The sequence below is a fragment of the Hipposideros armiger genome, unplaced genomic scaffold (assembly GCF_001890085.2).
Source record: "Hipposideros armiger isolate ML-2016 unplaced genomic scaffold, ASM189008v1 scaffold_171, whole genome shotgun sequence".
Classification (NCBI taxonomy): Eukaryota; Metazoa; Chordata; class Mammalia; order Chiroptera; family Hipposideridae; genus Hipposideros; species Hipposideros armiger.
The window spans coordinates 2,256,428-2,277,184 of record NW_017731521.1 but is presented as its reverse complement, the minus strand read 5'-3'; the positions used below and the strand labels follow the sequence as shown (position 1 = coordinate 2,277,184).

Genomic DNA, 20,757 nt, shown 5'->3' with positions numbered 1-20,757 from the left:
TTTTGGTCATGGTCTGTGGCCCTCGCCTCATTCAACCTTCTCTCAAATGCCTGACCCAGTCTCACAGGGAACCAGGGGTCAGTTCCTGAAAGAGTTCACACAAATCCGTTATCGTTGCTGAAAAGGTCACTCAAAGGTCAGGATCTATGGACAGGGGTCACTGGTATCATTTTTAATCACAAAGGACAATCTAATCTATGACTAAAGTTCAGCTGTCAGAAATCCATTCTTCTCATTGTCAGCCGGGTCTCTTTGGAGCACTCCTGCTTTATACTTGGTCAGTTCTTAGAGGCAACTCCTTCTCTGCCCTAGGAGAAGAAGGCTGGTCAGAAGGGCTAGGAGGAGCCCACTGCAAGACAAAGCCCCTGGGAACGTCCTGGTAATAATTCAGGAAGAGGCATTTCAGTAACTTGTAAGGAAGGACTGACTAGGGACCTCTTTCTTGTGTGCAGGGAGGACACTGTCAAAGCTGCTCTCTCCACAATGGCACCATTTGTCCACAGGCTGATAAAAGGGTGGTCCTTCCCCTCACACGCAGATCCTGCAAATTCCACCATCATAGTCAAGCTGGGAGTATTGGGAGATGGACACATCTCCCCAGAAAGAGAGCTTTCTCCTGTGCCCGGGAAGCGGTGCATGCCGGGACACAGAGAGATGCCTTTAAAGCAGCAAAGCTTAACCTCGAGAGCATGAATTCCTCCTTACAGCTTTATTTCTGGTTCAATAGCATACACTCAATTGCTGATGTGAATCTAATGAAGTTCCATTTCCAAAACTAAACAGCAGATTTTTATATTTGGTTCTCAAAGCCTTGCTAGCACACTTATTTTTAATTGCAATACATTTTATCGACAATACACAACATGCAGCAAATAAGCTCCTGGAAATCACCATGCATTCAGTGGAGAAAAGGGCTTAATCATTTTGTTTCCTGGAGCAAGAAAGAAAAGCGTACGTTTCCCTTACAGTGGGAAAAGGAGAAATGATAAAAATTACCTACCAGCTTTTCAAAATTGACAAGGTTATCCAAAAATGTTTTATTTCCTTCATGAATAAATGTTACATCTGAAAATTAAAAACAAAAAGATACACGTGCTTTTTAGGAATGGATCATGAGTCAGGGATGGAGGTCTAGATGCAGTACAGCTTATTAATTTTTCTTAGACATTATGGATTATTCCATGCATTTGACAAGGCAACTTGAAATAGAATCTGTGTACTATTCAATGCGAAAGGGCATAATTTATGTATGCGTGGGAGAAAACATTATAACGTTAAAGCAAGTATATACTTTGTACTTACAATGAACTGTTTGACTTCAACCTACTTAATACAAGCTAACACTATTCTATAACTTAACTGGTCCGTTATGTTTTTAGGCCAGAACGTTGAACAGAAAAGAACTGAATACCTGGAAACGATTAGATTTTAATATTGATGTGTTTGTTTTTTTGACAATCCCTGGGAAAGTGCAGGGAACCTGCTTTATTTAAAATGTTTACATTTAGATTTAGATGTTCAAATTTAGATTTTTGCTTAACAAAGCCAGCGTCTGAATGTGTATCAGAAGTGAGTGAGGAAACAGGTTTGAAATATCTAGATTTCAGGCTCTACTGAAGAACTGGAAGAAAGCACCACTGATGAAAATAAGCTGAGGAAAGTAGGATGAAGTTCAGAAGAAAATAAAGTTACATTTGGCTTGAGCCTCAGTGACAGAAGATATTCAAACACAAACCTTTTTGGTTGCAATAAACATAGGAGTGTCCCCTCGAGAGATAGGGATTTGGGAATTAGTTACAATAAAGACAGAAGCTGTGAGAATAGCTGACATAAAAACTCAGATCAGAGAGGGTCAATGACTGGGCCCTAGGGAATCCTCACAAACAAGAATCAAAGTAAGAAAGATACTACCATTTGAAGAGCATGAAAATAATCATGTCATATCACACACATGGAGGGCAAACCAAACCAAGATAATTTTCAAAAACTTATTAACGTAACCTAACGTACAAGAGAGAAAATAACAGCTTAATAGAAAGGGGAAGCATTTGCATTTAATCAAGACTGATTCTGCTGGTTCCCAGGGGGCAATTATGAGCTAGGTCTTCCAGAAACCCGCCTCCCATACCTCAGCCCCCTAACTTTGCCCGCCAGGGGGCGGCACAAGTTACATAGTCACAGGATACGCTGATAACAACAGTCTCCTCAAGGCATCCCTTACACAGCTTCCAGAAAGGACTGCAACGTTTCCCTATGCTTTTTTCTCTCTCTCTCTCTCTCTTTTTTTTTTTAAACTGATGTCCTAGAGCAAAACTATTTCACAATCACACAGTCATCTGACAAACGATCTGGTTATTTTATTGCCTCTCATGATTTTGCTTGCAGAAAAGAATGGCAAGTTTTCATTTCGTGACAGAATATTTAGAAGAGTAGTCAACACAGTTAATTTTTACCTTTCTGCGTAGCAAATAAAGCACTGTGTGCGCTTTTTCTACATTAATGACCACCGAAAAACCTAATCTCTCCAAAACCCCCTGAGAATTTGAATTACAAACGCCTTCTCCGGGTCCATTCCCCCAGTGTTACAAGGTTTGTATCCCCTTTCCTGTGTTCCCAAAGAGGATGACAATAATGACAGAGTATGTATTCATTAACAGCATCAGACATGGCATTAACTCACTGAACCCTCACAGAAGACTGTAAGATAAAGCCCTAGCAGGAAACCAATGGGAAGAAACGCTGGTCCAAAGAACACGCACGGCTGATCCTTGACTGCAGCTCTAAATGACACAGGCAAGATTGAAACCCAGGGCGCCTGTTTCCTCTCACCGCTGTCTCGCTGGTATCTCCCCAGTTGAAAGGACTTGGACATTTCTTAAAACCTGCTATAGTCAGCTTGCTGAATTCATGGCACAGAGGGTGTCTCTGCAGCTTTTCAAGTGTTTCCTTTGTCACTCCTTCTATCCCATCCAGCCCTAAATCTCCCCTCCTCAACCTCAACTCTCAGAGTCTTGTCCAGGTCAGCAGAGGAGAACGGCTGGTCTTTGGAGGGCTGGGCTGTCGTGCTGATGCTGGCATGAAGAGAAGGCAGAGAGGGGGTGTCTGGCCAGGTAGGGAGGGGCCAGAGCTGGAAGGGGCTGCCGCCCAGGAGAAGGGGGTTCAAGCAGTTGAAGGTTTTGACGCAGTTGAACGGCAGGTGTGTGATGAGGAAGGTGTGACAGAGGTAAACCAATAGGTGGTTGCGGTAAAAAACTGGGCTCTTAGAACTTACGTTGTGGGCTGTGAAGTAGTTGAGGGTGCAGGAAATGAGCACCTGTCAGACCCCTTTCATCTGGACACACCTGAACATACTACAAACACTTCATAGACTAGAAGTGCCTGATGAAATGACTCCATTTGAGGCGACGGTGTGTAAAAGAGGAAGAAGAAACACACAAGAACCCCAACACTCCTCTTATTTAAATACCTCACCAAAACTGCAAGAACAATCTCCACTTTAAGATACGTAGACAACCCACCACGAGGACCTCAGTTCATCTTCAAACACCTGTTTGAGGTGACTGTTCACTCTGTTCACTCTGCCATCTCCAAAACCATTAGATGTGGACGACACAGGGTGCTCAGCGGGATCCTTTCCCCAACATTTATTTAGTGTTTCCGAACGGATTCCACATCACAGTAGAAGGGAAAGTAAATCAAAAGGCAAGAAATTTAGCTGGAAAATAGGGAAGCGGATGGCTGAAAGGATCCTCAGGTTATGTGCTTACTTGATAACATGCAGCCTTACTGGGTGGGCACTGACTACCTCAAAAAATAGAACATGGGAGGCCGAACCCTTCTCAATACCCAACGAGTTCAATTAGGTCCTTTTGCGCTACCAAAAAGCAACTCAAAGTAGAAAGCACAAAAGTGGGGGGAAGAGTTTTCATTAAAAAGGTGGTTCCTCTAAAGCAGTTATTGCAACTTTTAAAATAATTTTGCATTTAAAAAAAGCCTAAGAATTAATGCTTAGTTTTTCCAAAATGTCTTATGTCAGGCATAATACATACATATTTCAAGTTTTCATCCTATTTTCCTTTGGAAATGATTTCAGACAAAAACTTTAAATACAACTGAGTGCTAATTATGTTTATTTTTATAATGATAAAAAATTAAGATAAAGGAAAAAATAAGTGCTTATTTAAATTCAAGAAAGCTTCTAATGAAGAAAAGAAAAAACTGTTTACTGGAGCAAATGAGTGAACGTGTTTTCAGTAGAAAAAAGGGAAATGTGTTTTGCTGCCAACAAAGAAATCTAGATAAACTCAGTAGAGCAGAAAATTGCATCCAAGATAAGATGTGTGTAAGACACTTCACTGCATTAAATATATATATTTTTTTGAAAAACCACTAATATATAGCAGAAAGCTTGCTCATCTCTAATTAACTTAAAGGGACATTGTCAGCTAATTTCTCATTACCTTAAAAATATTGATTGTTTCAAAAACTTTCATTCCTAAAACCAATTCCTTTTCTCATTTCCTATTTTTCCTATTTGTGTCTAAATGATTCTAAATGTTACTTCCCACCTGCCACCCCCACTCTCCAGTTGAAGGTGTTTTATTTTGCAAATAAAAATCATAAGCCTGAATAAACTTATCTTAGAGGAAATACACACGAAGAATCAAATGAACTTTTAAATTGTCATCTTGGTATTACAATCTCTCCTCATTTCATCCATTTACACTTAGCAGAATTTTTTCAGCCTGGATGAAGCATCTGTGAGCCTCTCAATTGTCCTACTATATTATTGTTTCACAGAGATTCTTGCTTTATATTTATACTAGGTGAAGACTAAATGAGTAGCTGCAGGAATGCATAGTAGCTCAGTAATTCCCCAAGCGCTAGTTGTTCTTCAGAGAAGCTGTAGAGGAGATATCAGCTTTATTGCCAGTGGGGCTGGCGATGGAGTAAGGTCGGGGAAGAAGATGACCAGGCCAGCCGGCAACCTAGTTCTGAACTCGTTTCCAGAGTCACATTTTATGGGCCCCGGCATTGGAACCTGACCCAGCAGAAGTTACAAGCCTCCGAAAGGCAGAGGCGATACTAAAGAGGATTCCTATAAAATCCCTTGGAAAGAATCAAAATATGGCCAAGAAAAAAGACCAAGTTCCCTTTCTCTGGAAAGCACACAGGTAAGATATATATACTCAATGTCAGGAATGTAGGCCAGATAACGATGAGCTTCCCCTTCATGAATTCCCTTGTTTTGAGAGAGAGAGAGCTGAGATCTCATTAGTAAATTTAACGAGCATGTTTCATGATGAATTATTTGCTGCTCTAGAGAAGAGAAGTCCGTGGGCTAACTTGGGCTGTCATATACTTTCCTAAATGGATTCCACTCCTGGAAAGAAGAGAGTACATTCTTGACCAGTAACTTTCATCCACTATATGGCTTGTATTGACCAAAGGTATTTCTCACACAGCCACAGGCTGTGGGCTGTATCTCTGAAATTTAGGTTGCAAACATAGCTCATGATTGATCACCACTTGGGTTCTTTGTGCCAGCCTGTCCCTGGTTGAATTAAGTGGCTTATAAACTCAAAGAAAATAAAACAGCAGGGTAAAATAAAAACACACACACACACACACAAAAGTTTCTAGTGCCCAATTCTGAGTCAGGAGAAAATGCTCTGATGTCTACTCAAGTACAATGAAGTATTTGAGGTATCTCGGAAATACCTGAGCATTTGAAAAACAATCACAAGCAAACACAGTAAGGTCTGAATGTCAAAAGCAAAAAAAAATAAACTGAGAGTCTTTTTTTTTTTTTTTTTGGTCCTTTATCGTTACCATGAGAAATTTCTAGAAGATGGCATTACATAGCATAAAAGATAAAAAAAACTCGTTACCTTTGAGCAATAAGGGCAGGAAGGGGATTTTGGGTGGCTTCATCTTTTTGAATGCATCTCTGTAGGCTTTGTGATTCAGGGAAGGGTCCTGCCAAACCAAGCAGATTACGAAGAGAAAGAGAAATCAGTGTGCTACAGGAACAATTCTAAATCCACTTTGGCTATACAATTTTGAACGTGATTTAGATATCGAGAGGTTCTTCCTAAGAACAAAGTAGATAAAGGTTTCCTAGGAGAATAAACTCACTAAATTAGGGCAGGAAATCTAGGCAATGAGTGAAAGTCAAGTTATTGCTTTACAATAATGGGAAACGACTAAAAAAGGGAGAGACCTTTTGCCCATGCTATTATTTTCCTCAAATAGGTTCTTTAAGAATAGTTTCCTCCGCATAATTTCTATCATGAGGTAACCCCAATGTCTTTTGTTAGGTACAGTGCAAAGAAAAAAATGCCCTCATAATGCACAGATAATGCAGAGAAAACAAAAGAATACTGTCTTATTGCATTCTGAAAAGAAACTATATGTTTTGTATCGAAACCTAAGAAATGGTAAAAAGTAGAAAAAGGAGAAAAGAAGAATGCATAAAACACTGACTGCACACTAAATGTATACCAATTAATTTCAAAGGCTTTGAAATCGACTATGCTAAAAAATCTGCTTTCTGAAAGTCATACCAAAAGGATCATTCTCACTACCTTTTTCCATGGAGAGGAAAAAGCATTAACTGTAAACTTGCTTCATTCCAATAAGAAGCTAAATTTTTCAGATACAAGTGAACTCGTCTAAGCTATGTGACATGATGGAGTACAGATAACGACTATTGGAATCTAGAAGAAAATTAGACAGTAGCAATTAATTAGAAGAATAAGGACCATCTGGCTCAACTACTTACTGTTAAACTTTCAAGTTCAGAAAAAAGTTTCTTAAACTTCCCAGGAATTTTCTACAAAACAAAAACAAAAAAGAAAACGGTCAAAGACGTCAGTTATCTTGAGAGGCAAAAAGAGGGGTTTTCCTTAAGTTGTGCTTACTTTACATATGTCACATTTCCAAACATAAATACATGTTATCATCTGGTCCTGTCCTGATTGCTTCTCGTGATGTAATTTTCATCATCTCTTAACGTGACATTCCTTGGGAATGTGGCAAAAACCAGCTGAAAGTAAATAACAGCCACGCGACGCAGGAATCTGGCTGCTTAGACATTCCACACCCGGGTGATTTTTTAATAAACACTTGGGCTTTGATTCCACGTCCCACCTTTCATGAATGCTCTCATCTTCTTAAACAGAAGATGGGAAATAATAATGTTGGCTGACATTTTTTTTTAAATGATATAATTATATTTTACAGCACAGGGCTAAATAGTTAAAGACCGTGAAAACTCTCAATGATGAAGCTTTAATCTCTGAGTTACTACGACCAACCACACCCAGAGGCGGCACGTAAAATGACAGAAGATAGAAACACATGCCATCTTCCCAAATAAAAATTCAGGCCTAAGGAAGAAGAGCCTGGAATTTCCCAGCCTGCCTTTAACATGGCTAAGTGAATAACTGGACGCCTTTCATACTGACGTGTAAGCAGACAGTCTGACTTTGAATTCTGAGTCCCCCTCTCTAGCTCTGTGATTTTGTGCGAGTTCCAACCTCACTGACTAATATGGGGAAAACTCATAAAAAGTGTATAGTCCACGGTTGGTGTTTAACAAATTCCAGCTATTAACACATGACAACGTTCCGGAAGATATTTGTGGGACATTGTTTCTAAAAACTAATCAAAATATTGAGGCAAACCTGACAATAATTGGACTTTAAAATTATTTATAAATAGGCTTTTCAATTTGATAATTTTGAATCTGGACTCAGTTAATCACAGCAAACGGAGTTTAATCTGTCTGGAAACTAATGTCATACACACAGACACACAATTTATTAATGAATGGAGGACAAATCAAACGACAAAAGATAAAATGGAGACATGTGTAACTGATTCCAACCATTCTTCTGAGCTGCATGTCTTAGTCGGTTGAACATTCCACACGAATAACCCAGTGGCACCTCAAACTCAGCATATTTAAAGTCAAACTGATCTACTCCAGGGGTCAGCCATGGGCCGAATCTGGCGCACCACATGCTTTTGTAAATAAAGTTTTATTGAAACACAGCCTTGCCCATTCATTTACACACTAGCTGTGGCTGCTCTTAACACTACAGTGCAGAGTTGAGTCATTGCAACAGAGACCACATGGCCTGAACAGCCAAAGAAATATTTACTACCTGGCCTTTCAACCCCTAAATTTGCTGACCTCTGTTCTAGTTCCTCAAATCTACTTCTTTTCCTTTATTGTCTATTTAAAATACTGTGACCACTTTCACCAGGCCTAGAGATCCTGTGGTCACCTCTGTTGGGATGCCCACCCCAGCACCCTCAGCTGCTCTCAGGTCCCCTGAGGCAGAATGAGTCCCTCCACTTTGCTCCTCTGTGGTCCAACTGGACTTGGCTCAAGGCCTCCTTCATCAGAGCATACTCTGTCCTAATCTGGCTGACCCATTTTCTACCTGGTGATGATGCAGTGCTTTGCACATAGTAGGCAATCAATATGGTCATGACTTTTATGCTGTTTGAATTTAACTGCGTTATCTGTCCTCCCAATTTTTGCAAATCAAAGCTTCTTTCTAGGCTTAATTCAAACTCCACACTCCCCTGGCCCTTGCTAGCCATTTGTTCTCCACCTCTTCTGATCAGCTGGGGCATTTGTTGCCCATCTCTTTTAATCTTACCATGTGTGTGCATGGTCTTGTTTGCTTAACCAGAGCAGGCAGGCCTTTCATTTCTTTCCTTTTGAACCCCTTTAAACAGCACTGACCTGACCCGCTGGTTACCACAGTGCATTCCATCAGAGTATGACCCCCAACTCACAGAAAGTGAATCCATAAATTGTCCAAAGACCTATGTCGAGATGTGATATAAGAAAGAAAAATGCTGGCTTATCAGCTTCTCTCTTGTAGGAGTTTGAATTGGGAACCATAAGGAGAATGAAGCAGTTGGTGATAGGAGCTGAATCTGAGAAGACTGGGGAGAGGCTAAGGAGAGGTCGTGAGCCACGTGCGGGCTACAGCCAAAAGGGAGAAGACTTGATGGTTAAAGAGAGGAGACGAGGGAGGGAAATGGTACATGGGGAGAAGAAGCCAGTCAGTAGGGAAGAGAGAGAGGAGGAAACAAAAGCCCAAGGGAAAAAAGTGATGGGGCAGCGGGGAGGGTAGCGAGCCCTACACCTGTGTCTGGCTAAATTTAGGGACACCCCAGTGTCAGTTTTTCCTACAAAGACCCTTCAAGTCCCTGTTTGAAAACTTGTGCTAACTTGAGTGTGTCTCTCCATCTTAGAACCTAAACAGCCTGCATCATACAACACCGACAGAGGCAGAGACAAGATTTCAGAGGCATGAAACTTACTTTGTGGACCATCTTTAAGATAAGGAATACAAAATTACTTGACTTTTGAAAATTTTACGAAGATATGCATCATTCAGGTGCACATACTGCCAGGGGCCCTGCAAGTGAGAGAGGCCTGGAAGCTGAGTTCATTAGCATCTCAGCCAATCGGTTTCTGGACACATATTGGGTTGTTGGAAAAGTCATGATGCATTTTTGTAACATAAAACATAGAAAAATGCGTCATGACTTTTCCAACAACCCAATATCATCACACAGGTGAGCTTTTGAAAGGATCACCATGGAACTGTAACCACGCTATCACCAGAGCAGAGTAGAGGAAGATGAATTCTAGCTCAGGAGCATTTTACAATTCTTACCACTTTTACATATATTACAGACCATTTTGAAGACCACTGATCAAAACAGTTCCTATTAACTTGACACGTTACCTTTTAACTTTTTTCTAGTAGTACGTATCTTATTTAAAACCATTTAAATCCATATATACATTCTATTTTTATATACTTATTTGACATTCAATATTATTTGATATTAATTTCAAGTGTACAGCATAGTGGTTAGACATCTGTATAATTTAAGAGGTGATCCCCCTGGCTAGTCTAGTACCCCCACCTGGCACTACACATAGTTATTACCATATTATTGACTATATTCCCTGTGCTGTACTTTACATCCCTGAGACTATTTTTTAACTACCAATTTGTACTTCTTAATCCCATCACCTTTTCCACTCTGCCCCCAAATCCCTCCAACTTATCACCCCAGCAAATCTAGTGCCCATTTAACACCACACATAGAAGCATTTTAAATAAAGACTTTTTGCTAGAATGTTTCCCGTTCAGTTTCATTTGTCCCTCCCACTCCCCTCTCAGCGTGGACCCCCAAGACTCACCTCCCAGGTCTGTGACAGCCGGCTGACAGAAGCAGTGTTGAGACCCATCACGATAGCAAAGAAAGAATTCAGGTTTCTCTGGGCTTTGCAGCTGTGGAATAAAAGAAAGCAAAAGGCACTTTGAGTAAACATCCTCTCTCCAGATGACCACAAAAGATGCCACTGAAAATACTGCCCTCGGCTACAGAGTTCAACCTCAAGGGCATGGGTGAACTCTGCTCCATTGCCCCCACGCCCTTTACGGTCCCTGTAGGAGAGAAGTGGTGCTCCCTCAACAGTTTTTAACACACATGAAATGACTCCAGTGCTTCAGCAGCTCATCCTTACCTTTAGGAGACCTGTGCTTTTGATACCCTCTGGACACTTCAAAACATTCCTCTTTTTAAAAATGCATTTACAGGGCTGGCCAAATGGCTCAGTTGGTTAAGTGCATGAGCTCTGAGCAACGGGGTCACCGGTTCAATTCCCACATGGGCCAGTGAGCTGCACCCGACCTGAGCTGCTGCTCAGCTGCCAATAGGTGGCAGGATGGCTCAGCTGGTGAGAGCACGTGCTCCTAACAACAAGGTTTCTGGCTCAACTTCCTCATGGGATGGTGGGCTATGCCCACCGCAACTAAGATTGAACACGGCACCTTGAGCTGAGCAGCTGGGAGCTGCCAACGGGCAGCCGGATGGTGACTGGACTTGGAGCTGAGCTAGCTGCGCCCTCTACAACTAAGATTGAAGGACAACAACTTGGCTGTCCCCCTTCCCCAATTCCCCAATAAAATCTTTAAAAAAATGCATTTACAATTTCAACTGAAAACTCTTAAATTCATGTTTCTTTAAATATATTATACTCACATTATACCAGCTCTCTAGTCCTGTCTCTTTCATCAGTATGCTGTCTATATTTTTTCACAGACAAGCCCCTCTCACCTCACAGGTATAAACCCCTTCTCTCATTACATTTACACATTATTTTCTTTGCTATCAACAAAATTGCTATTATATTACATATACCTATATATTTAAAATATGGCATATATTATGGGAATACCACATTTCTCACTTAAAGGAAAAATAAAATAAAATGCAAAATAAGATTATGTTGAGCACCATTCTCTCTGTAAGGTTGTCTGTTCTGTCAGTCATGCCCTTGGTCAAAATTCCACCAAATTTCAAAGCCAGCTGAGGAGGCTGGTATAGCTTCCAGGTCAGCCAGAATACCCTGTGAATTCTAGACATTGCTTGATCTGGGAGCACATTAGAAAACAATTTCTCTGAGGTTAAGTCTTTAAAATTAAGAAATGACCCTAACTTGATAATATGAAAAAATATTAAAGTGCTTGGCAGTAAACTGGGCGCAGATAAAACACCTAGTGTATGTTAATTTAGCTTCCCTCAGATGCCACCTCTTCCCTGTTATATAGTCACTGTCCTCAGATTCCATCTGAGACGTCTCCATCAATAAATGTCTCAAGTGGAATCTGGGAACAGTGTATATATAACTTTGTATGTTGCTTTTTCAGTTATATACTGTATTAAGCTATATACTCTGGATTCTTCACTATCATCGATGGCTATGTAACACTATCAAAAACATACTTCATAATTTGTTTACTCATTCCTGTATTGTTGATATTTAAATTATTTTCAATCAATTCAATTCAATACGAAATGCTGCAATGAATATCTTTGTGTATAACTTTTTACTGTATTTACGATTTTTTTTTTATTACAGTAGACTTCCAGTCATTCCATGATTAGTCCAAAGCTACCATGACTACTGCCCAAGGACAGCTGAGGGTCACACCTGGGAGCATTTTGGAAGCTCTATTCCCATTCATAGTGGGACCTGGAAAGGCACTGCTGCCTCTGCACCTAGTGTCCAAAATATCTGGGTGAACGCAGTCCTGCAGGCCCCTCCCTGCTTTCTCCATGGCATGGTCTGTCCCTCATGTAGTCTTCCTGCCCAGCTTTAGTGCCTGTAGTTTTCTGGTAGGCAAGAGGACCCGAAACTCAGTCTCACTGGCCCCCTCATCTGGTTTCTGCCAACGGTCTGACAACAGGCACATTGTTTGTTTCTTCATGAAATATACCAAGAAAATACCTTGCTTGATACCTTCCTGGTCTCTGATTTAGAAAGTCCCCTGTTTCTGAGAATCACTGGTGCCCAGAGCCATCAACACTGTGCCCTCCTCCCCTTCTGCCACTCACTTCTACCCTTGCTGTCTCATCAAATCCCTGGAAAGTTCACACCCGCCAGACAGGCCTGAGTCAGCTCCATCTCTTGGCATGATGATGTGAAGCACCAGGCTCCTCTACTGAGGCCTCTGATCAGTGAGAACTGCCCCATCTCTACGCCAGAAGCACCTCAGTTGGAGCTCTCCCTTGCTTCCAGGTAAGGTCCTCCCACCTTACTAATGATGGAGGCCCGCCGGTGTTGTCATTCCCTACTAGAATTAGGTTCCTTGAGGCTAGAGTATATGTCTATTTCATTTTTATATTCTGCCCATAACCCAAATGCTTAGGATACAGCAAGCCTTTCACATAGCATTTGAGGAGTTGAAACCAAGACTTTTTAGGGAAATGGTTTTATTATTATTATTCATTATAAAAAGGTTTCTTCTTTTTATTCAGCATCATTTATCTATTGGGTTGTCGGAAAAGTCGTGACATATTTTTTGTATGTTTTTCGTTGCAAAAATGTGTCATGACTTTTCCGACAACCCAATGTATGGAATTTAGATGTAATCCTCTTTTTTTTTTTTAAATCTCTTAGCCACCCACAATTTTCCTGGTCCAGATCTCTTTTTCAGTCCTCGTTAAAATAAAAAAGCACACATAACTAACATCAGAATCTGTAAAAAGGAAAACGGAATTAACATAGACACGATTTCTCTAGAAGACAAATACTGGATGCCATTCCAGTCTGGAATCCTGTTACCAAGGTTCATTTATTCTATGATAAGAACAGACTGTGTGACACTAAACATTCCAGTTTAGCAAACACGCCTTTGTCTGTGTGAGAAAGTAAAATCCACTCAACCACCAAGGTGGGGGATGGGGATAGTGCTAAGGAAGGGAAACATGAATATGCAAATAGGATGCCTTAGGCTGCGGGGGAGGGGGGGAACACTTCATGATCATGGAAATTACTGTTTTCCCTTGGTTATTCCTACTAGTGTGATTATGAGGAATTTAACTTTATATTTCTGTTGGCATTCTAGTTTATGGGCTAGGGAGAGGGATAGAGACCAGCACCATAAATAATTGAAGGTCATGGGCTCAGATGGGGAAGATGTGAATAGATTCCATTTCCCTGAGGAATAGATATAATCTTATACTGGGAACAGAGCTGTGTGGTGTCATTTTACTCCTTGGGACATTAATGTCCCACTGCTCCAAGTAACTGGCATTTATAAGAATGTTTTTGATCCAAAAGAGCCTTACATCTAGGTATTTCACAGTCTATTATGGAATGTACTAGCCAAATCAATAAAAGGAGCATTTACCATACAAGAAGTCCAAGATTTAGGCTTATCTGTTATGTACTTCTCCTCCTATTCCAGTCACACCAAACAACAAGTCAGGTACTTCCATTATCGAAGTACACAAGATATCCTGCTTCTGGGGTCTCCTGACTACAGTTTAGTCTATGTGCTCCTTTCAGATCAAACTTCCTGAGGGACAACTCTCATCACCAGTTTCCTGCACAAAAACTTTCAGTGAATCCCTATTGCCTTCTCAATGCAGCCCAAACTCTTCATCTGAAATTCAACATCCTGTACAATTTGGTCCCATCTTCCTTTGCAGATCAACCTCCCACCACTTCCTTACAAACACCCTCCACTCAGGCCAAACTGGCTGAGGTTACTTTCTCAGACCACAGCTCTGTCTTTCCCGAGGAACAACTCTGATCTCAGTTCCGGCTTCCTCTGCCTCCAATGAGCTTTTCTGCTTCTCTTCTCTAGTTAGAGTTTGACCCCCATGGAGCATATGCTTTTTTGAATTCCTACTTGTCAAATTCTATCCAGAATTCAAATATAGCCTCAGAGGTACTTCTTCCACAAATGTTTTTTGAATCTTTCTTTCATCGTTGGCATATGAGTTCCCCTCCTCGAAAGCTCCCAATAGAATTTGACCTAATAGGGCACCGCCCCCCCCACCTCTATTTTGCACATTAGCCATTTGCGTTCTAGGTGGCCGATTGCAAACTCCTAGAAGACAAGGACTGGGTCTGAGTAGGCTCAGTCTGATTTCCTCACAGAACCTTGCATGGAGCTGTACATATGAGTGATCAACACATATTTCCTGACTGAATACATTACACTGTCATGTACTCAAAAACTGTTTGATACACATTTTGGAAGACAAAGGAGAAATAAAATGGGAAGACTAGGAGGTAGAGGAACAGGGAAAGATTTTGATTCCTGTTGCCAGCTTCTGTTGGGAAGAGCAGTCTCAGATGCTAACCTGGTATTTTAAGAGATGCTCCCAGCAAGTTACTAAAATGCCATTCAACCAACAGTATTTATTATGTGGAGTATCAGGCACCCAGATACAATGATGAATTAGTATTGGTTCCTGTTCTCTGGAGCCTAACACAGCCCAGTGAAGGAATCCTATATAAACAAATAAGTTTAATAAATATAATAATGAAGTTTAAAAAAAAGGAAAAAAGAATGTGTGTGCGTGTGTGTGTGTGTGTTGGGGGTCTGGGGGGGGGGAATTAGGGAGTAGCTGACCTTGCATTTGAAAAATCAGAGATGGCTTCAAGGAGGAAGCAATGTTTGACCTAGGTCTTAAAGAATGACAGCAATCTGCTGGATGGAAGGGGCCGTTCTTGGCAGACACAACATCACATGTCCAGACTTAAGGATAGTGTTCATGGGAAAGAGACAACCGTTCAGAGTGGCTGCAGCATAGGGTGTCCTCAGTGGGTGAGGCTCAGAGGCAAGCTGGCCCAGCCAGGGCAGGGCCTGCCTGCAAAGGAGTTTGCCAAGTTCACACTGTGGGCATCAAGGAGCCAAGAGCAGAATCCTAGAACACACCTGAGTGTCAATGATTCTTACCTCCTCCCATCACCGCCCCTGTTTTCCTCGCCTACCTACCGTATGTAGCTCACACAGCCACATTGTAATTTAGCTGCAGGTGGGGCATGTGTGCACCGCCTGCTTATTAGCGCTTCACCACAGAGCAGGCTGCTTCAGTCTGGTCTTTTGACGTTTACTTTAAAATATAACTGCTTCAAATGCAAAGACATAAATATTCACGAACAGACCTTTTCAATCATTTGGTCACTTAACTCAGTATTACCCTTTTACATCCCAACCCTTCTTTTATCATCACAAGGGGCAAAAAAAATGTGCTCTCGCAAGAAGAACAGAGGAACTGGACTTTTCACCATTAGAAACTCACTGAGCGGCAATTTTGATGAATTTCTTCACCAACTGCACTCGCTTGCCCAGCTGGCTGCAGAGCAGAATCTCCGTGGCCACCCAGAGCTGGACTTCGTTGCATCTCTGGAGCAGAAGGCTGAGGTTCGCGGTATGCTCCCCACTTCCTTGTCTGCTGAACGTGAAGTAGATCAGCTCTTGCTGAAAGAAAATGTATTCATGCCAGCATTCATTTTTTAGCACAAAGTCAAGTTGACACAAAATCCAGTCCATTTTTAAGAGCTGTGTCAGGTAACCACTCTCATAATATGTTACAAGAATATAACAAATAAACATTAAATTCAAAACAAATTATCTTTAGTTTTAGAGATGCCTCATTAAATAATGGTCACTTAGGCTCCTTATATAAATGTACTTTTTTGGAATGTAGGGATGACACCTTTCCATGAAATTCTAAGACGGTCTAAAGTTTAAATCACAGGCTGAATCAAATCCAAATGTCCTAAACTTGTTATATTGGCAAATTCCAGTGTAAATGAAAAGCTATTACTAAGTATTTTTTAAGACACACATTACAGCCTCACAGGTAGATTTCCTAGACAAGGATTCTCACATTTTAGTGTGAATCAGGATCACCTGGAGGCTAGGACTTCTGTCTCCTCCCTAACCCCCACCCAACTGTCTGATTCAGTTGGTCTGTGGTAAGGACAAAAATGCACATTTCTAACAAGTTTGCAGGTGGCGCTGATGATGTGGGTCTGGATACCCACTCTTTGGGAACCGCTGATAAAGACAGTATCAAATCATAAACAGAAAGAGTGACATTAGGTCAAGGTCCAAAATATACAAAAGCAAATAAGACTAGTAACTATTCACTATATATAAATTGGTCGTATGTAAAGCAAGAGATTTTTGTTTCTAAATGGAGTGTGTGTGTGTGTGTGTGTATGTGTGTGTGTGTGTGCGTGTGTATGTGTGTGTATTTTACAGAAGTAATTCAACACTCTCGCACTGCGTAAGCAGGGATACATCCCATTCCATTAACATTTCCAAAGCCGTAAGTCATTTAGCTAGAATGAGTTCACTACTTGCTCAAATTTAGATGATCATATTGGAAATTTAATGAGAAAATATGAGTCAATTTAAAAGATATTCCAAAATGCAAGTGAAGCTCAGGAATTTCTACATTGGGCATGAGTTCCTTCTTCACAAGGAAAGGTCATTCCACAGTGAAAAATTTCACTACATGACTAAGCAAATGCAACATACGGTTGCACAGAGCTGTCACATTTTTCATCTTCTGATTCATGTGAGCCTCTCCATTGGCTTAATTTATTCATTGTCAGTAGCATTTTGCCCATAATCTATTGTTTCAGAAGTGTTATAAGCTGTCCTCAAGGGAAAAGTTGATGGACATAAACATTTGAAATATATCTCAAAACTATCAAGAAAGTGCTTGAAGTCTTGCAGCACTATTTCTAGGCTGTTCTTCAGTGAAAGAATGGGTGTGTTGTGTACGCGCATGTGTGTGTGTATATACACAATATATACACATAAATATGAATGATTCTGGTTATAACTATTGTAAACTTCATGGGAAAACTTAAAATATCAATATGAAAGGTGTCAAGTGCAAAGTGGCTCTTCAACCCCATTATAACTTCATATACCTATATATATATATACATAATACATATACACACGCACATATACATAGAAAAACGTGGCCTGCTTGTGTTACCTTATATAAACACATGTACTAGGAGCAAGTAAAGCATGATCATGTATTCTGATTTTCCTAGGACTGGGTCAGTCTTTCAATATGTTTAGAGTCCCCAAATATCTACCTAGACCATGGTATCACAGCATAACTATAGCACCATCTTTTAAAAAACTTAGTCACACATATTCTTCAAAAAGAAATATTCTAAGTTAGAATACCACTAGCGTTTATTTGATCTTTTCACTCCTTCCTTACCTCGTGAATTGAATTGAAGAGACTCCAGTCAAAATTCATTAATTCCAGAGCAAGATCCCAAGTATTCATTCCCAAAATCCTCATCGACCTTTGCTGTGATTCCTCATTTTCTGCAAATGGGTTCTAAATCGACAGAAGCAAAAGGGTCCTCAGTAATTCCTGAAGCCCCGATTAGAAAAAGCAATCTTGTCTGAGGGCACTTAATATTGTCCCTGGTCTGTTCACCTTCAGTGAGTTACAGCCAATTTAGGACACAGCCTTGGAAACAGTAGAATGTGATCAATGAGTTAGCCTACCCCTCCCACTTCCCCATACATGCACGCACAAATCTGATTATAAAACACTGCCCAGGCAGACAGCATAATGAAAGCGAAAGCCCTGAAACCACTTGGGCTTCTGGTAAGAATTAATGTGCCAGCAGGGTAAGTACAAAAACAAACAAAAGAAATGTCATGGTGTACTTTCAATAAAGACAGACATGGCTTTTACAGGAAATATGTTTAACAAGTCTCATCCCAGACACACGTTTACACATTTTATTAAAGTGCTCGAGGAAAGCAAAAAAGAACATTTAAACATGAAATAAAAAAATAAAAGTTGCTTCCTTTATACCCCACAGTAGAAGTGATCCCCACAGTGGATGATTATTTTAAATAGCTATTGCTTTCCCTACACAAATAAATAGGTATCAGTTTGGTGACAGTAATACCGCAAAATCTGCCATGAAATTATTAAATGCCACCACAACTTTAAATCTACTGTCACTTTTAAATGTATTAAAAGTTATTTGGCATCTTTTCAAAATATTTGCTATTTACTAGTTAAAATATAAATGCTCCCGTTTGAAGGATTGGGCTTAAATAGTTAATAATGTTAGAATAGCTAATGACTTGGAAATAAAAGAATGGGCTTTGCAAAAATAATGACAAAGCAGGATAAAGGGAATGTTTCAGATTTCAAATATTCATCTCTATTTCTAAATTGTAAAATAAATTATTTGCATTTTAGAATTTTTACAGTTATGAAAAGTTTTCCTAATTAAAAAAAAAAAGAATGATAGAAGACCTTCAGAGAGGTTTTCCACAGACTTGATTCTGTTCAGAGCAGGTCAAGGTATAAATTGTCCCTGTGTCCCCAGAGTGGGATATAGGGTAGAGCTCAGTAAGGGCAGACAGAATGAATTCGTGTGCTAATACTGAGGTGTTGCAGTGGGGAACAAGCCACGGCTTCTCAGGGATCAGTCTGGCTGGGCTAGGACCAGACGGGCACCATGCTGCACTGCAGGCATTTGAAGGGAGAGCCATGGGATGGGAAGTAACACAAATCTCAGCTTACTCATTTGGTGGTGTAGGGACATTTTCACTTAGCCTTTTACCTCTCCTACTCTCTCTCTAAATATGCCCCTTACCCTGGCACCACCCTACCCAAGAAACACTTTATATGCCTCCATCCCATTCATTCACGGCTCTAATTCCTGTTTTCCAAGATTAACTCATCTATATGTAAGTATAGTAGATATTAGTGGTGTCACGTGTTATCCTTCCCTTAAACAATGTTCCATTTCAACTGCACTATTTTGGAGATGAAATACCTAAAGCCAGCATTCCAGTGGGGAAGGTTTAGGTGCTGTGCAAAGTTGGTGGGGGAAGTACTCAGGGCAGGAACATACGGCATGGTACCCACTTATTCCATAAGCCCTTGCCTCAGGCCTGCCTTCTACTCTGCTGACGCTGGCCCCAGACGGCGGAGGAGAGCACGCCAGGCATGCATCCGGGGATCTGCCAGAGACGCCTGTGTGGCACTGGGAGGAGGGTGGAGAAGGGGGTAGAGTGCGGGTTCCCTCCATCACCAGGCGCCCACAGCTGCTACATGTTAGATCGTCCTCCTCCATGGGGAAAGGTGAAGTCAAATCAATCTCATGATTTACTCAGAGTCGCTGTGCAACATCCAGTTTGTCATGTTTCACTGACAGAATTACATCACGTAGAATTACATCTCCTGCTGAAGGGGACTCAGAGCCAGAAAGGCACAAGTCAGACAAAAGGTTTCCCTCTGCTTTTCTCCCTCATCATGTCCAAGTGAAAGAAATGCGAAGGTGCTCCAGCGTCATATATAATTGGACTGAAATGGTAGCACTATCCCCTACTTGGCAGTAGGAAGCTAGAGTAAGTTGCTTAGCCTCTCCAACCTTCACAGGGTGTTTGGGCATATTAAATGAGATACTGTATCTGAATTACTCAGCACATACGTGTTTGGTAACAAGTATAAAAAATGACAGCAACTGGACTTGCCGAGTGGCTCAGTTGGTTAAGAGCTCACTCAAGAGTGTGAGCTCTGAGCAACAGGGTCGCCGGTTCAATTCCCAGCCCGAGCTGAGCTGCCTGGCTCAGCTAAAAAAAAAAAAAAAAAAAAGACAGCAACTAATATTATGATAGCCTGAGATCCTGTAGATAATTTTTTTATTATAAGCATAAAATATTTTTATTATGAGCAGCTTTGGTTTACCCACATTCCTCCATTATATGTACATTCCTCAATTATATATACAACAGGAGCCAGCTGGAAAGACCCAGCCCAGTGACAATTCCATGAAACAGACTAGGGCCATGAGTCTAGATGATACAATCACAATCTGATAAAGCCTGCTTTTTATGGGCGATGGACCTGAGGCCTGATCCAACCATTTGGAAAGCAACTGCAAGACGGAGGTCTTTAGAAACAAGTCATCTACTTTGCTGTAAATGGTCTTAAATTTGAACTGAAAATAAGTTACAGTATGGGTTCTACATTTCTTCAAACTCTTACTCTTGAGTGGCATCTGATGTCACATTGTTATGAGCCCATCCCACACAGGAAAGGCCACCCTTTCTTCAAGGGAAGGGTACCCTCAAAGTGCATCAAATGGACAGAAACAAAGGACAGTCTCTTTCCCCTTAAATCTACACAGGGTGCTGTTTCTCAGCCTGACCTCCAGATATTCCATAAGAAAAGAAGGAATGGAATTAAGATTCCATTGGAGAGGGAGTCACTTCTCTCCAATTCCCTGTTTCAGGGGCTCAGAGAGAAACACAGTTTGACTTAGGAAGGGTTTAGAATTCCTCAAGTTGTGAGTCTTTGATTTGCAAAAGAAGTGTTATTTGACAAGTGCATTGT

General features: G+C 40.9%; 1 protein-coding gene across 2 annotated transcripts in view; it reads right to left on the bottom strand.

The window, feature by feature from the left end:
• RAPGEF5 (Rap guanine nucleotide exchange factor 5) overlaps positions 1 to 20,757 on the bottom strand; it is a 216,990-nt gene that overhangs the window by 10,402 nt on the left and 185,831 nt on the right. For both annotated transcript variants that reach the window (XM_019652001.1, XM_019652002.1), the window contains exons 19-24: positions 17,605 to 17,727; positions 15,649 to 15,827; positions 10,244 to 10,334; positions 6,785 to 6,835; positions 5,892 to 5,979; positions 1,001 to 1,065 (exon numbers count right to left, since the gene is read on the bottom strand). In XM_019652001.1, the coding sequence (XP_019507546.1) occupies positions 1,001 to 1,065; positions 5,892 to 5,979; positions 6,785 to 6,835; positions 10,244 to 10,334; positions 15,649 to 15,827; positions 17,605 to 17,727 (597 nt within the window). The remainder of the gene's footprint in view (positions 1 to 1,000; positions 1,066 to 5,891; positions 5,980 to 6,784; positions 6,836 to 10,243; positions 10,335 to 15,648; positions 15,828 to 17,604; positions 17,728 to 20,757) is intronic.